This window comes from Halichoeres trimaculatus, unplaced genomic scaffold, assembly GCF_033239565.1.
Source record: "Halichoeres trimaculatus isolate MK-OKI-2021-1 unplaced genomic scaffold, fHalTri1.1 fHalTri1_scaffold_1, whole genome shotgun sequence".
In the NCBI taxonomy this organism is placed as follows: Eukaryota; Metazoa; Chordata; class Actinopteri; order Labriformes; family Labridae; genus Halichoeres; species Halichoeres trimaculatus.
Window position 1 is genome coordinate 36,747,911 of NW_027437179.1, and position 14,449 is coordinate 36,762,359.

General features: G+C 38.0%; 2 protein-coding genes across 3 annotated transcripts in view; both read left to right on the forward strand.

Annotated features, from left to right (window-relative positions):
• The first annotated feature begins 854 nt into the window (after positions 1-854).
• manbal (mannosidase beta like) lies at positions 855-3,386 on the forward strand. Its single transcript, XM_074677954.1, has 3 exons — positions 855-1,018; positions 1,988-2,168; positions 3,016-3,386. Exons 2-3 carry the CDS (start codon positions 2,019-2,021, stop codon positions 3,124-3,126), a joined length of 261 nt encoding a protein of 86 aa, XP_074534055.1. The 5' UTR covers positions 855-1,018; positions 1,988-2,018; the 3' UTR covers positions 3,127-3,386.
• A 778-nt stretch (positions 3,387-4,164) lies between these two features.
• Positions 4,165-14,449, forward strand: part of LOC141796679 (proto-oncogene tyrosine-protein kinase Src-like) — a 38,265-nt gene continuing 27,980 nt past the window's right edge. Inside the window, exon 1 of one of the 2 annotated variants that reach the window (XM_074677930.1) lies at positions 4,165-4,590. The gene's annotated coding sequence lies outside the window, so the exon portion shown is untranslated. The remainder of the gene's footprint in view (positions 4,591-14,449) is intronic. The other variant, XM_074677922.1, reaches the window with a different exon arrangement.

The following is a 14,449-nucleotide window of genomic DNA, read 5'->3' on the forward strand; positions in this document are numbered from 1 at the left end:
ACCTCTGTAACTAGTTAAGTTAAGTGTTCAGTGACTTAATGGATACTGGCAGTTTTCTCTGAATGATGAATAACTCTGTAGAAAACATAATTTTAACCACTCAGTCAGATTTTAGGAAACTCCACAAAGCACTTCCCAACCAATTTAGGTTCCTAACAAAAATTAAAATGACACACCAAGGAAAAGCATCACAATTACACTAACTTTCCATTTGAGAACTGCCAGAAAATGCAGTAATAAATTGATAAGGAACATTATCAATGAAATATTATTCCCAGGTAGACAGAATAGGAATTATATTTTACACAAATTTGAGTTCAAATAAGATAAACAAAATTTAAAGGAATGCATAGAACATAACCTATGCTAACAATAACAAACAAGTAACACACTAACCTATAAATGGGGATGCTTTGTGCATATTTTAAATTTTAAGGCACTTACATGCTCCCTTTGCAAAATGAATCTGGGTCCATGGGTCATGTTTTTTTTCTCTCAAGACAGATTTTGAAACATTCTGGACTGATTTCCATGAATGCTTAAAAAAAAGAAAAAAACATTCCAGATTTATGTACAGTTAGCAAAATGACTTTAGGCATAATATTGAAGACATATTGGCATAACATTATTTTACACCTTGCATTTTTTTTAATGAAAACTAGACCATGAGATTCCATCCCAATTTTGTTGTTTTTCTAATTTTTTTTTTTATTATTATTTTAATCTACAATCATTGAAAATTGATCAAAGGTCAAAAAAGAATAAAAAAAGAATAAAAAAAAGCAACATTCATACAGTTAAAAAAATAAACACCAGAGGGCGTCATTATCAAACCAATCGTGTATCGTACCGGAAGTGAAAATGTTTCTGTGACGCCAGTTCCGCTAGACGGGAACAATTTTTTTTCCTCTGCTCTGCAGCTAAACAAGCCTTTTAATATATTGTCCTCCACATTTTGTTTTTTGATAAAATATTTATAATCTATAACAGGAAGAAGAGCGGAGTTTCCCCTCAGCTGGTAAGCTCTCTATTCAGTTATTTATTTATCTCAAGTCGATGCTTTGAAAAATGAAGCTAACCTCAGCGCTGCGCGTGCATACGTTGAATGTTTTCTCGCTGTGATGGAAAGGTGTATTAGCTTCATGTATTCTGCGTAAAATTATAACGGTACATTTACAGTAGGTAAAGTTAATTTATTTAGTAGTGAAAGGGGATCCTAGCATTTTACCCTCATCCATGGTGATGTCTTGTGTAGAAAGTAAATCTGTATAATATTCAAACCGCAGCTTTATGGAGTCAGACATGTTAATCTTCCAGCTATAGGCATTCCTGTTGTTTACACATACAGCTATGCTATTTCACTAATATTAAACCTGGTCATGATCTAATAATCGACCCGACTGTGCAATGTTCTGTGGTAAATCTAAACATTAATCTTTGTTTATCTTACTGTTCGTCGTACTGGTGTGTAAATATTGTGTATACGACTAAACTCTTATTTTCTTCTATTTTTATTTTGTGAATTAAGTCTTTTCTATTCCAAGCTACTCTATATTCTAATTCAACTTTATTTTGTTTTGTTTTTTTTCTATTTTTTTTTTTTTTGTTTAATTGTGCTCTTTTCTCTATTGTGTTCTTTTTTTATATATGCCTTTTGTACCGTAGCAAATCAAATTTCCCCCACGTGGAGATCAATAAAGTGTTCTCTAACCTTTATGTTTCCTGAAAATTACTTTTCTCCAGATATAATCTTTCTTGCATGTACTATTTATTAATTTATTTACATACTGGTACTTAATACATTTCATTTTTTTTCCTCAGCTTTCTCTTTTACCTCTTAACCTTCATGGAGTGTATTGTATATTTGTAACGTGACATACCTTACATTTCTGACTCATATCTTCCTCCAATTTTTCTCTGCTTATATTCTGTACAACAGCAGTTTCAATTTCCTCCAAATAACTATTGCTGGTTCTCATTCTGACAGGACGTAAAGTTTGGAATCACTAAGCAGCATAATGTCTGCAGAACTGGACCTGTCCACGCCAGAGGTCCCCGAGCCCACCTTTCTTGAGAGCCTGCTGCGCTATGGTCTGTTTCTGGGTGCCATCTTTCAGCTCATCTGTATCCTGGCTGTCATCATTCCAACATCTAAAGGACATGAACAGGTAAGGAGACACCAAAGGTTTAGGTTTAAATGAAGTCTTCACAAACTGTTGAAAGCATCCACTTGAAGATTTGTTCTGTGTAGAAATAAGTGAAGCAGAAACTGAACAATTAAACCAAGTAAAAGTAGGCCTATGTGAGCTGAAGGTCAAAGTTGATGATGTTATTTCCGTTTTTTCATCAGATTATGAACATCACTCCTTAAAAGACAATAAGATCTTGCTGAGAATAGCCCCTAATTGCTAACACTGAGTTATGAAACTGCACAATATTTCAAGAAACAATTCCAATAGCTGATAAAACTGGTGTAACCAAACACTTTAAACTCCATGAATGGATTTTTCCAGTAGTTGAAGCGCAGCAGAAATGTGTCTTGGCCTGCTGACCTATTTTGAGCTATTTATTTTCAGCTGGGAGTGAAATATACCATCTCAAGAAAGGAGGCCACTTCTTAATCTTTTCCACTGTCCATAAAGACAGAGCCACCAAAGGGCTACTCTCACAATCTCCATGCTAACAGTTCAATCAGGAGAGCATATTTATAGAGAAGAGAAATTATAATCACTGTCTAATTATTCTATTTTTAGACGTTGTCATCGAATGCACTAACTGCTCTCCATTCTTTATATAAGTCTACCATCTTTATTCCTGGCTGGTAAATGGTAACCCCCAGTTCCATGCCCAGCAGATTATATAAAACACTTTTGTTTTGACTTTGTTGCAAAGCAGTATCCAAACACATCCTCATAAAAAACTTGTGTCCTTCAAGCCAGTCATAAAATTAAAATGACTCAGAGTATTGGTTTCAAAATCACATGACACTGTATATTCCCTTTTTGTGCATTACAGGAGGAAACTGAGTCAACCGATGGAAAAGCTACTGAACAGATGAAGAAACCTAAAGGACCAGCACCACAGATCCGACAGAAACCAAAGAAAGAGAGCAAAAAGAAGCGATAGATTGTCCTAAGTGTCAGTGTGTTTGTGGGTGTGTGTGTGGTTGCTACCTGCTTGTCTGAAAACTTGTGTAGTCATCTGTGAGTCAGCATTGACATTTTCCAAAACTGTTATCACTACAGGTAGTTATAACACTAAAGTCATGGGAAGAACTTTGATAATTGTGTGCATTCGATTTGAGACGTGAGAATGAGGATGAACTGTATCCATACACGTTTAGTATCACACAGTATCACAAAGAATAAACTGTCATGGCTCTTATTTATACACAGGCACACTGTTTTGTATCTGTTTTTTTAATAAAATGAATTTAATTTGGGGTACAACAAACGAAAAAAGCACATTGAGTGGTCATTCACTCAGGAGTTTTCATTTATTTCTACATTTTTTGTTGATTTTAGGTGATTCAGGATGAGATCACTTCCTGTCCGTGCTTCTCCTTTCAAATTAAGGCAGGAAACATCATGTCCTTGTAAAGCTACACTTTTATGGAGCAAGCACAACCTGTTCCAGGGTCGTTTATTTTATCAGGATGATTTGCATTTAAATCATTTACGACTATAGATATCAATTCATATCACATTTTGTTCAGAAATAAATTTAATAAATCTTTTTTAAAACTACTTTTGCACCAAAAGGTGTTATACCAAGTATAAAAACAAGCCAACTTGAAGTCAGGATGAGTCATAGTCAAGACTGGAAATACTGTCAAAGATTTGTCTAAGGGATGAGGAGCAGTCTAGCAGTTGTGTTACATAAGTTTAGCAGAAAACGTCCGTATCTTTGCACCTTTGAGACATATAAAGTGATTTTGACCTATTCCTGGTTGAACTTGGCTATCTAAGCTAACAGAAACGTATAATTAATATGAAAGGTTATACTTCCTCTGTCTAGTCGCCCAATTTTAAAGAATACACTGAATCCTTCCAAGGTTAGCGTGAAATAGGCAAACGGGTATGTAGTCGTGATTGCTGCCAACGCCTCGGTGATTTCTCCCGTTACGGCGTCGAATTACGCAACGCAACGTGAATCCTCTCGACTCCGCCGCCGCTACGCAAAGGACGTAAAGTCCAGGCTCATCATATTTGCGCTCTCGTGTTTCGTCAGTGATGCACTATCCCGTGCCTTCCCCCCTACGAGGCATGTCTTCTCCACACCACACCACTCCTGCTTCCTCAGCGCCGTCGTCTCTCCCTAGCTGAGCTCAACGAGGCTCCTTCGCCGCACGTCTTGCGGTCCGGCCCCGGCAGCTGTGCCCTCTGCTCCTGAAGGCAGTCCTCGCCATGACCTCCCCTTCCTCTAGAGCAGCCCAAATTCGCTAAATGGGATTCGTGGCTGGCCCGAGGTTTCCACAGCAACTGGCCATCCGCTTCCATTATTCCTCTAATGAGGACAGCCATACGGATTTAACACGGTTCCTTTCTGCGCGTCTCTGATTTTTGGGCTGAATCTCCAGACGCGTCAAAGGTGAGTTAATCACGAAAATTCTGTTTATCTCGATTATAGCCTGCGAAAGCTTCTTGTTTGTTGTTATGTATTTTCCTCCCTCCTCACGTTGACTTGTATTTCATTGTTGCACAGGCCATTCAGTCAGTGTTGCTCCCACATTTCATTCGCTCAGTGCCACTCAGTGTGCGCCAGGGCTGCGTTTGTTGACGATTTACTACACCCCGCACAAAATGGGGAGCGCGTGTACAAATCTGATATTTTTCACTTTCCCATGACTAAAAATCCTCCGGGAAGGCACAGTTAATCGACTGCGCCTGGAAATTAGAGCCAACAATCCATCGAAATTCAAAATGGAGCTGTAACAGCACCTGTTTTGATTCATCAGGCCGCATATGCGCTGTATGGGAGCCGCTGCCAAAGAAAGCCACAGCAGCATTGTCGCCTTTTATCCCTTTTCCCATTCACAAATCCCTGTTTACGAGCCTAATGTGGACGAGTTTGGCTAACACGGACTGTGGATGTTTTTTGGGCTGCTGTGTTTTTTTTTTTTTATTCCCTCTCGTAGCAAAGACGTTATCATCTTGACAGCTGCTACTCCTGTAAGCAGCGACTACCCCACCCCTTGTTTCTTTGAAAGCAGCTTTACTGACAACTGGTGTTTAATCCCGTGGAAATAGAATTTTAATTATGTGGTTAATCTATTTACAGTCGGTTTTGGGATTTGGGCAAGATCCAGCTAATTTCCATAAGGAAGTGGATTCAGGTTTGCTTAAAATGAGAGAGATGAATCATGGGAAAGCTGGATATTGGATTCTAAACATGGGAACTGATATGTTGGCTTCATCTGATAAACATGCTGGCTTAACATGGGAAAAATGCACTATTGGCTGAGTTTAGCTTCAGTAACATCATATTTAGTTCAGGCCAGATCAGAAAATGTGAGTTTTTAATAGATAAACCTTTGAAGTTAGTTATTTTAGATGTTTTTTCCCATGCATTTTTATGATTGCTATTAGTCAGATTGGATCTACTTGTGTCATTTTGTGTCTTTAGGTTTTGAAATGCAAATCTAATCAAGATATTGTAATAAGAGACAAAGAAAATTGATTATTCCTATTTAGATAGCTGCTTTTATTGATTCATTAAATGAACTTGAACATATATGATCATTTTAAAGCAAAACTTAAAGCTTTATATGCATTTTCTTGTCTGTTAGACTTTTTTATTTATGTTTTTGTTCAGAAACATAAAAGATGTAGCTGTGTTTGTTTAGTTTAGTATCTTGTTAATACATAAAAAAAAAGCTGTCTGACCTTTAACCACAGATTACCAGCATAACCCTTTGATTTTTGTGGAGCAGTTAATAATTTACAGACGATTTCACACTCTATGGCCTCCTTTCCCCACCTTCATGTGCGTCTTCCAGTCACTCTTTCTGTGGCAGCTTCTCCCTGTAGCCTGATCACTGGCTGCAGCTGGAGCTGCCAGTTAAAGATGGACAGAAAACGGAAGTGGGTTTTATCAGCCAAATGCCACATGCCTCCTCTTGTTCCCTTATTTTCACGTTCTTCGTTTTCTTCTTCTTTTATGCACGTGTTTGAGGGGAGATGAGAAGGCAGGTGCAGAGTTTTGGAAAAGAGGGTGAGGTCATGAGCAGATTTTGGTTGAGATAGCAGAATATCTGATTGAAGGAGTGAAATGTTGATTGCGTTGTCATGTTTGTCTTTTTTTTAATCAACTAGCTGCTCTTTTTTATATAAAACAAGTAAAAACGCAGATACATGCATGTGTTATCACCCAGCACATTAAAGCAGGAGAGGACAGTGACACTAATGTGCACATTTCCTCTTGTTTTGATCTTCAGGAACCATCACTGCTCCCCCTCCTCCTCCTCCTCCTCCTCCTCTTCCTCCTCCTCTGCTTTCTTCCCCTCCCCAGGGCAAACTGTAATTTTCCCATTCGGCTGAAACATTGGCTGAAGCTCTTTTCTTTCTCTGCAGCACAGTGGCAACTGTTACCGTCTGTTGTGACTCAGTGAGGTTTGTCATGGCCAAATGTGCTTATGTGCCTGACCAGAAATGTACAGCGTGTGTGCTCAGCTTCAGATGGAGGATTACAAACGCTGATTAGACAGGAGAGAGTCTCAGTCTTTGTGAAGCTACTTTTTAGTGCTGGGAAGCAATTTGAAACGTAATCCTCTGTAGCAAATTGCTGAATTTACAGTGTGTAACTTTATTATCTAGCCTGATTGTTCATCCAATTAGTATTAAGTGATGAAATTAGATACAAGAAATTTAATTTTCACAACAAGACTACTGCATGCTGACAAATCAGCAGTTGGTCCATTATTTAGGTGCTGGGTTCTTTGTGCTGATGTGTAATGATCCTTGGTACCATGATCTTGATGTCAATAAGGAGTCCTCCTCCTGTGCAAAAGTGCATTTTTGAGTTCACTTTAAGCTAATTTAACCAATTTAAGTTTACTCAGTTATGTTGGCATCTTTAAAATTAGTCGTTTTAGTTCCATAATCTCTTTTAGGATCATTAAAGTTTTATTTTTTGCTGAGCTGTAATGGACTACTTTGAGGCTGTTTTTGTTTTGAACACATTTCCTACAGCAATAGCTGCAAACAGTTTCACAGTAAGAATGCTAACACCCTGTTTTTTAAAAATTATAACCTGCGCACCATCATAGTTCAGTGTCTTAGCATGCTATCATTTCAAAATTAGTTGGAGAGCTACGGGTCACGTTAAATTATCCATCACTTTAAATGTAATGTACTATTTTCACTTTGACTTGGGTTGTCATGAAACAAACAAAGGTAGGAGGATGTATATCTTTCTCCAAAACCTCAGTTGCCTGGATCTGGTTTTGTTAAGTCACAACAATTCGGAAACCTACAAGCGTCCGATGTGAAGTTCGTCTAACTCTTATTTGTCTTATTTGTCTGTGAAAGTCAACTAAAAAACTTAAACTCTTGTAGATTTCAGAGAGACTACATGACAGTTTGCTTGCTAAGCTAACACGGCGCTAACTAGCTCACAACCTTATCCTGCTACTCAGTTCTAGTGTTAATTGCAAATGAGTTTGTATGATTGACAAAGAACTTGTCTTTCAAGATTTAACACATTTGAATCTAAGTAATATTTTTCTGCAAAACTCATATTCATAATTAGGGATGTCCCGATCCACTACACTGATTGGTATCTGTGCTCGTTATGGCTATTTTTGGAGGATTCGATAGCATGGTATTTCGTTACGTGATCGGGACCGATCAGCACGGTCACTCTTTACGGCTGCTGTAAATCATCACGTTGCAAACACACCCACTGTGTGGGACTACTTCTCTTGGAGGTACCAACAGGGCTCACTTTAATACAACAAATATGATTCATAATTTACAACGGAATCACCCAACAGAGTACGGGATTTATCAGAGAAAGGTATCGGATCTGCAAAAGACATCATGAAAAAATCACATTGGATCAGAAGTCTAAAAATCTGTACCAGGACATCCCTATTTCTAATATGTGTACATGTCATTAACAGATTGTTTTGTCAGTTCCCATAGGCCTCTTCCCCATGACACAAGGCATCTGTAAAGAAACACAGTGTCATGCATTGGGTAATTTATTAATGTAGTTAAATTTCCTATAATTGGGTGTCATCATTGCTGGCGGACACCCATTTGAAACTGTGAAGTGGATCTGGTGTGAAACTTGTTGAGCTGCATACAAACATCTGTTTCTGCAAAGTTTGGTTGCTGTAAGAAAAAATGTTGATTGTAAGGGGAATGATACTCTAAAATAGAAAAGTGATGATAGCCAAAAGGTTTGAAGTTCATCCTCAGAGGAACATGAATGTCAGGGCCAAACGTTTGACAACAAGTCTTTTTTTTTTTCTTTGACAAATATCAGTCAAAGCTGCATATGCAGACTTGGTATGGCTAGAAAAGTAAGGGGATAACAGGTTAGATGCATCCTCTGGGGACCAGAAATGTGTAGACTGAATGACAAGGACATAAAAATGAAAGCTTTTTAGATATTGTTTTGTCTAAAGGCGGTGTAGTGGAGCCCCCCAACCATCTTACCAGCCAATATTCTCAAGTCATCCTCTGTAAAACTGTCAAACTAAGTGCTATTATTTATTAATAACACCCAAGGCATCAAAGTTAAACCTAAATCCTCTTAAACAAAATAAAAACTAATAAATGACTTTGAAACAGATCCAACTTGCAGGTTTGGACAGAAGCAACATTTCTGCCAACTGGGTCGGTTTGACAGCACATGTAGGTGTGGTATGCGATTGTTGCTTTGACTGGAATCAGTGAGAGCTTTTCCTTTAATCAATAAGTCAGATTTAAAATGACAGTGTGGGTTTCTGCACAAGCCCACATGACACATTATGCAAATACTGGTCCTGTCAGCTCTGGTTTGATGCAAGTGAAGAACCCAGCAGGTGCTCTGACTCACCTGCTTTTTAAACCTACATCCCTTTAAGTCATATGAACTCTATTTTCTTTATCATTCTCATACTGTTCCCTCTACCTCCCAATATTCACTTCATGTACACAGATGGTTTTATAGATACTGTGGGACTCGTTTGGCTTTGACACTGTGAGAAAAAAAAGAAAAAGGTTAGTGATAAATGTGCTGCGGAAATTGAAGTACTCTTGAACTCCAACAAGGCTCTGAGGTAAACACCACTCAGAGAGCAGTCATTGAACAAAACCTCTATTTGCAATGATTCATATCTAAGCCCTTAAATCACCTTTCCTGCAAAACAATCTGGCACATCTTATTTCACCCAGTCAGCATGGCGTTGCATTTCAGAAGTCAAGTTGTTCATTTTATCAGCATATGTCCTGCCAGAAATACAGCAGTATTTTTCTACACCGGGAGAAAAGGAAGCCATCTGCAGGTTATTGTCAGACTCAAGGCTCAAAAAAGTCTGAAAATAAAGTTTGTAAATCTGTTTTGAGTCAAGAAAAGTAATTATAGATGCCTGCAAAGATCCTGTTAAGCTGTTTGCAAGAACGAAAGCTTTCCTTAGGAATTACATTTTGATTTGTGTCCCAGGAAAGCAGGAAAATAAAGCTTCTTTTGTTATATTCCCTCTCCCCTCCAACCGCATCTCCCTCCTCACTTCCTTCCTCCCATCCTTCCCATCCCGGCCTCCCACTGCTCAGGTGCCTGTTCTTGTTGAAGTAGTTGGCAACGGTTGCGGTGCGTTACAATCTGGTTCCTACACATTCCTCTGTGCTCCTCTTAGAAAAGCCCAGGAGGGACTCTCCTCATCTCTACGTACTCTCAGTTTTTTTTAATTTTCACACCTCCTTCATCCATTTCTTTTTAAGACTTGTTTCCTTACTGGTCCCTGCTTTTATTCATCCATTTTTTTTGTTTTGCCCTCCATAATTCTGTTTTAAATCACAATGTTGGAAGAAGTCACCAGTTCCTCCACTCTGACACCATATTAGGGAAAGGCGTGAGGCTCAGTGCATGCTGTTGTTTACATGCACGGGCTCTGAAGGCTTTCAGGGGTACTCTGGTGTTTGCAGCATCCTGCAGAGAGTCTCTCAGAGGACATGTCTCTGTAATCAGCGTATCTGGATATCATTGCAGTATTGGTCGAGGATCATTACCCTCCATTATCTGTGCGCGCTTAAACCTGATGATTAGTCACTTTTCTGAATCGACTTGACTTTCCTTCAGGCAAGGATCGGGGTTAAAATATCCCTTTATTGTTACACTCTTGCTCTTGCTGAATCGTCCATGAGAGAAACTCCCCAGGCTTTAGTAATTAGATGGAAGTTTTCAGACATGTGACTATATTTTTAGTTCAAATTACATGTGGACTCAGTGAACCCTGCACAATCAAGACTGTACCAAATTACTCTCTATCTTTTTTTCCAGCATAAGCCGAAGAAGGAGACTTTTTAAAGGGATAAATGACACTTTGTAGGTACAATATCTGATATCAAATACAGCTGTTACATCATAAAAAAGTCAGCTCATCTAAAGACACATGACGAGAACAATTGAAACTGTCAGAGCTCCAAAATCTGTCACTTGAAGTAATATTACTGTATGAAAAAATACAATTTTACCAGATCAGTGACTCTCAAAACGTTAGTTGTTTTAGCTTTTTGGTGTCAGGACGTAATAATATATGTCAGAGCATCCAAACAAGGAGTTTATTGCAAGAGCAGAATTGGTGATACTTGTTGAATAAGGCTACATTGGAAAAAAACTGAAATCTTATCAAGTGTTTTTGTCTTATTTTCAGTAGAAAACGTCTTTTTAGACTTTAGAGTTATTTAAAGACAAAAATGAGGTCTGAATTGCTTGCAACAAGTTTTTTGTTCCATTGGCAGATTTTTTTTTACTTGTTACAAGCAATTCAGACCTTATTTTTGTCTTTAAATAACCTGGAAAAAAAGACATTTTTCTGGACTGGACTGGCAAATATGGCTCATATGAATATATGGCTATGAAGTCTAAAAATACATTTTCTTGTGAAAATTAGGTAAAAACACTTGATGAGATTCCATTTTTTTGCAGTGTAATAAGCAGGGTTAGGATATAACATGATTTCAAGATATCATGAGATACGGTATGATAGCATACGATACGATACAGTGTGATACAATAGGATGAGACACATGTGGTACAAAAAGAAAGGACATTAGTCACGCACTGATCAATAGGTGCCAATTTCCTTAATTTTGGGGGATCGGTGATCAGAGATCGTGATCGGCCCATCCTTACATATGAAACTGATCTTATATACCTCAGGAGGGTCTGACAGCCAGCCATTGTTGCCTTTTTTCTCTGAGACCTAAAACTCAGGATGCTTTATTGGTTGTTAAGGTTAAAACATAAAGATTTTATTGTTTCACAGGTATTGTTCAATGATTTTTAATAAATGAGATTGGAACAGTGAAGGTATATGCTGTCAGTTATAAAAAATAAAAAGTAAAAACCAGTATCAGCAGGTCAGGCCTTTTAAAGATCAGTGATCGACCAGAAAATTGTGATCGGTGCACCCCCAAAGGATAGGGTACAATATGATGTCATGTGATCAAGAAATCTTTTTCTAAGCCCTGTATCTTAAAATTAAAATATCTCTTTTGCTTTTATGAATGACAAAACGCAATATGTTTTTTTGTCTCATCCTTATTGTACCATGCATTATCTTTATCTTTCCTTTTGGGGTCACAGGTGGCTGGAGCTCGTCTCAGCTGCCATTAGGCAAGAGGTGGGCTACACCCTTGACAGATAACCAGCCTATCACAGGGTTAAAGTTTAGACTAGGGATGAGTATTAAGATTTAATTGGTATAAATGCCCTCATCAGTTCTGCTTATCGATCCAGTTCTTTACAGATTCCCTCATCAAACAAAAAGTAAAATAACAGGTTTTCTGTGTCAACAACATTTGATTGAGTTATGAGTGAATAAATATAAAATTGGTCACCTCTGGACTTAAATGTATAAGTACAAATTGCATGTCATGTGACCTTGATGTGCTGTTTTGTAATACTCTAATGACTCAAATAGGCCATAATGTTTCAGAGTGGTTACAGTAATATTTTAAGTTGTTTGGAACCTTGTCGTAGTTATGAAGCTAGCCACGAGCCTACACGTAACTTTACTTTTTGCCTGTTTCTGTGATGAAAGTTGAACTTCTATTCAGAAGCTGAAGTTTTACTGATGTATGAGAGCAGCTAGCATATCAGTGCAATTTCCCATATATGTTAGCATCCAGCTAGATCTGTTTTGGATGGTAAATGGACCAGTACTCATAAAGCGTTTCTCTAGTTTCTCAGACCACCCAAAGCACATAGAGGTTTTTCTATTACAGGAACCATCAGCCTATCTACCATATTCACACACCATTGACCAAAAGTGGGAGCAACTCGAGGTTCAGTGTCCTGTTCAAGAGCACCGAGTTTATATTGTACTTGGTAAATAAGGAGATGAATAACACGTTGAATGTCTTGAACAGGAACCTTTGGTGAAAGAGTAATATACATTTCTTTTTGTTCAGTTCTTCAGTAAAACTTTAAGCTGAAAATCCTGAATCAGAGTTTTCCTGAGAAATTGTCATCCATCTGCTAAGCCAAGATAGCTGCCGCAGACTAGTTGAGGTAAGGTCTGGCAGCTCTAGCATTGTGTAAAGAATCAACAAAGGAATCATTGAACACAAAGGCTAATGATTTGATGGATTGAAACATTTGTTATCGATCCGCAACAAAAAATGGTTTTCGATTCCCATCCTGAATGTAGACAGATCACCAAAGCATGTTTTTCAGTGTGAGAGGAGTAAGGAGTCCCCTGAGGGAACCCATCAAAGCATCAGAAAATGCAAACTTCACACAGAAAGACTCCAGCCAGGATTTGAAGCAGGTGTACACCGTCTTGCACCATCATGCACCATGCCGTGTTACAAAGAGGTAAAGGTGGTCAGAAATTTGAGAGCATTCAGTGCTGCGTCAGAGTACCCAGGAGGTCTTATGCAAATATATTCCATTAAATTCAGACAGGAGATCCTCCCCACCTTCTGTCAGTGTCTCCTGTCTCTTATTCCTGGAACGGTTCACTGGTGAAGAGGAGGTGTCACCTCTAATAAACTGAGGAAACACTAACTACATTTTGTCGCAAGAGAATGGTGGTGATAACAGTGGATGTGTTGGCAGCTTCCTCAGACACTGAGAAAAAACATACAGTAGACTATGGAACACAGCTATAAATGATCTATTAGCAGGTTTCAGTTTTAGCAGTCGTGTTTGTCGGCACTGGGACCGAGCTGTTACCAAAGTGTTCAGATTTGTTTTTTAATAGAGTACGCCTCATAAAGAGGGACACGAAAAATTACTAGTATAATAAAATCCAGCAGAGCACTACCCTAAAATATGAGCTTCGTCATAAATATGGTACAAAAACAGAACTAAAAATATGTTTGACCTCAGGTATCACATCTTACCTGCTCATTTAATGTTTAACGTGTGGCTGTATTTTATATCAATTTCAAACATGGTGACACATGTGGAAGTAGCTTCTTCTCTAACTGCATGGAAAGTTCCTTCTTATATCAGGTTATTGCAGATGTTCTGCTTTCAAGGCAAAATTTTCATGGGTGCGACCCTCATACTCAGCTCTGATGATCATCCCGAGGTTTGTTACAGATGTGACGCCATTTGGAAGGGATATAAACAGGTTTTACATAGGGATGCGTGATAATATCGGTAAGATATCGGTATCAGCCAGCATTGGCTTAAAAATAAAACAGCAGATATTGGCCAACACATCAAATTCTGCCTATATAACAAACTTATAAAATAATGGTCTGAAGCTGCAGATATTTTTTTAACTCATGTGAATTATGTGTATTTCTCGTATGTTTCCTGTAAACAGAGGTAACCTTAACTGACTGGCAATTTTGAAATTGCCCAAATTTTCCCTGGTTGTGGTTAATGTTCTGATTCTTTCAGGAATGGCACGATTCTGCTTTCAAGTAGGATTTATCTTTTGGAAATCTTTGAGTAATCATCATCAATAAACAGTTGAAAGCATATTTTTTTTCTTATTTTACACAAGAAATTAATATTACATAACAAATGTGATAAGAGTATGCACCTTAATACAGTATGCTACTTCCAATACAGACGAGACTTGATGATCTCTGCAATTAAGTGCATAACATCGGCAAAAAAATCCAATATCTTGCATTCCTAGTTTTACATTGCTTTACGATTTATTGACAAGAAATAGCGTTACAATCAAGAAATAATCAACCAAATAAGATTTTGATTACTTTTGTGCAAACAGTGCTATTTTTATAGATGCACTGAATTTTTGGTTTCTTCCCCACTA

What these genes read in the sequence shown, in the direction of transcription:
- manbal (XM_074677954.1), top strand. Translation starts at nt 2,019, where the DNA reads ATGTCTGCAGAACTGGACCTGTCCACGCCAGAGGTCCCCGAGCCCACC. An exon ending in CATCTAAAGGACATGAACAG is followed by an intron (nt 2,169 to 3,015) that starts GTAAGGAGACAC and finishes TGTGCATTACAG; the next exon opens with GAGGAAACTGAGTCAACCGA.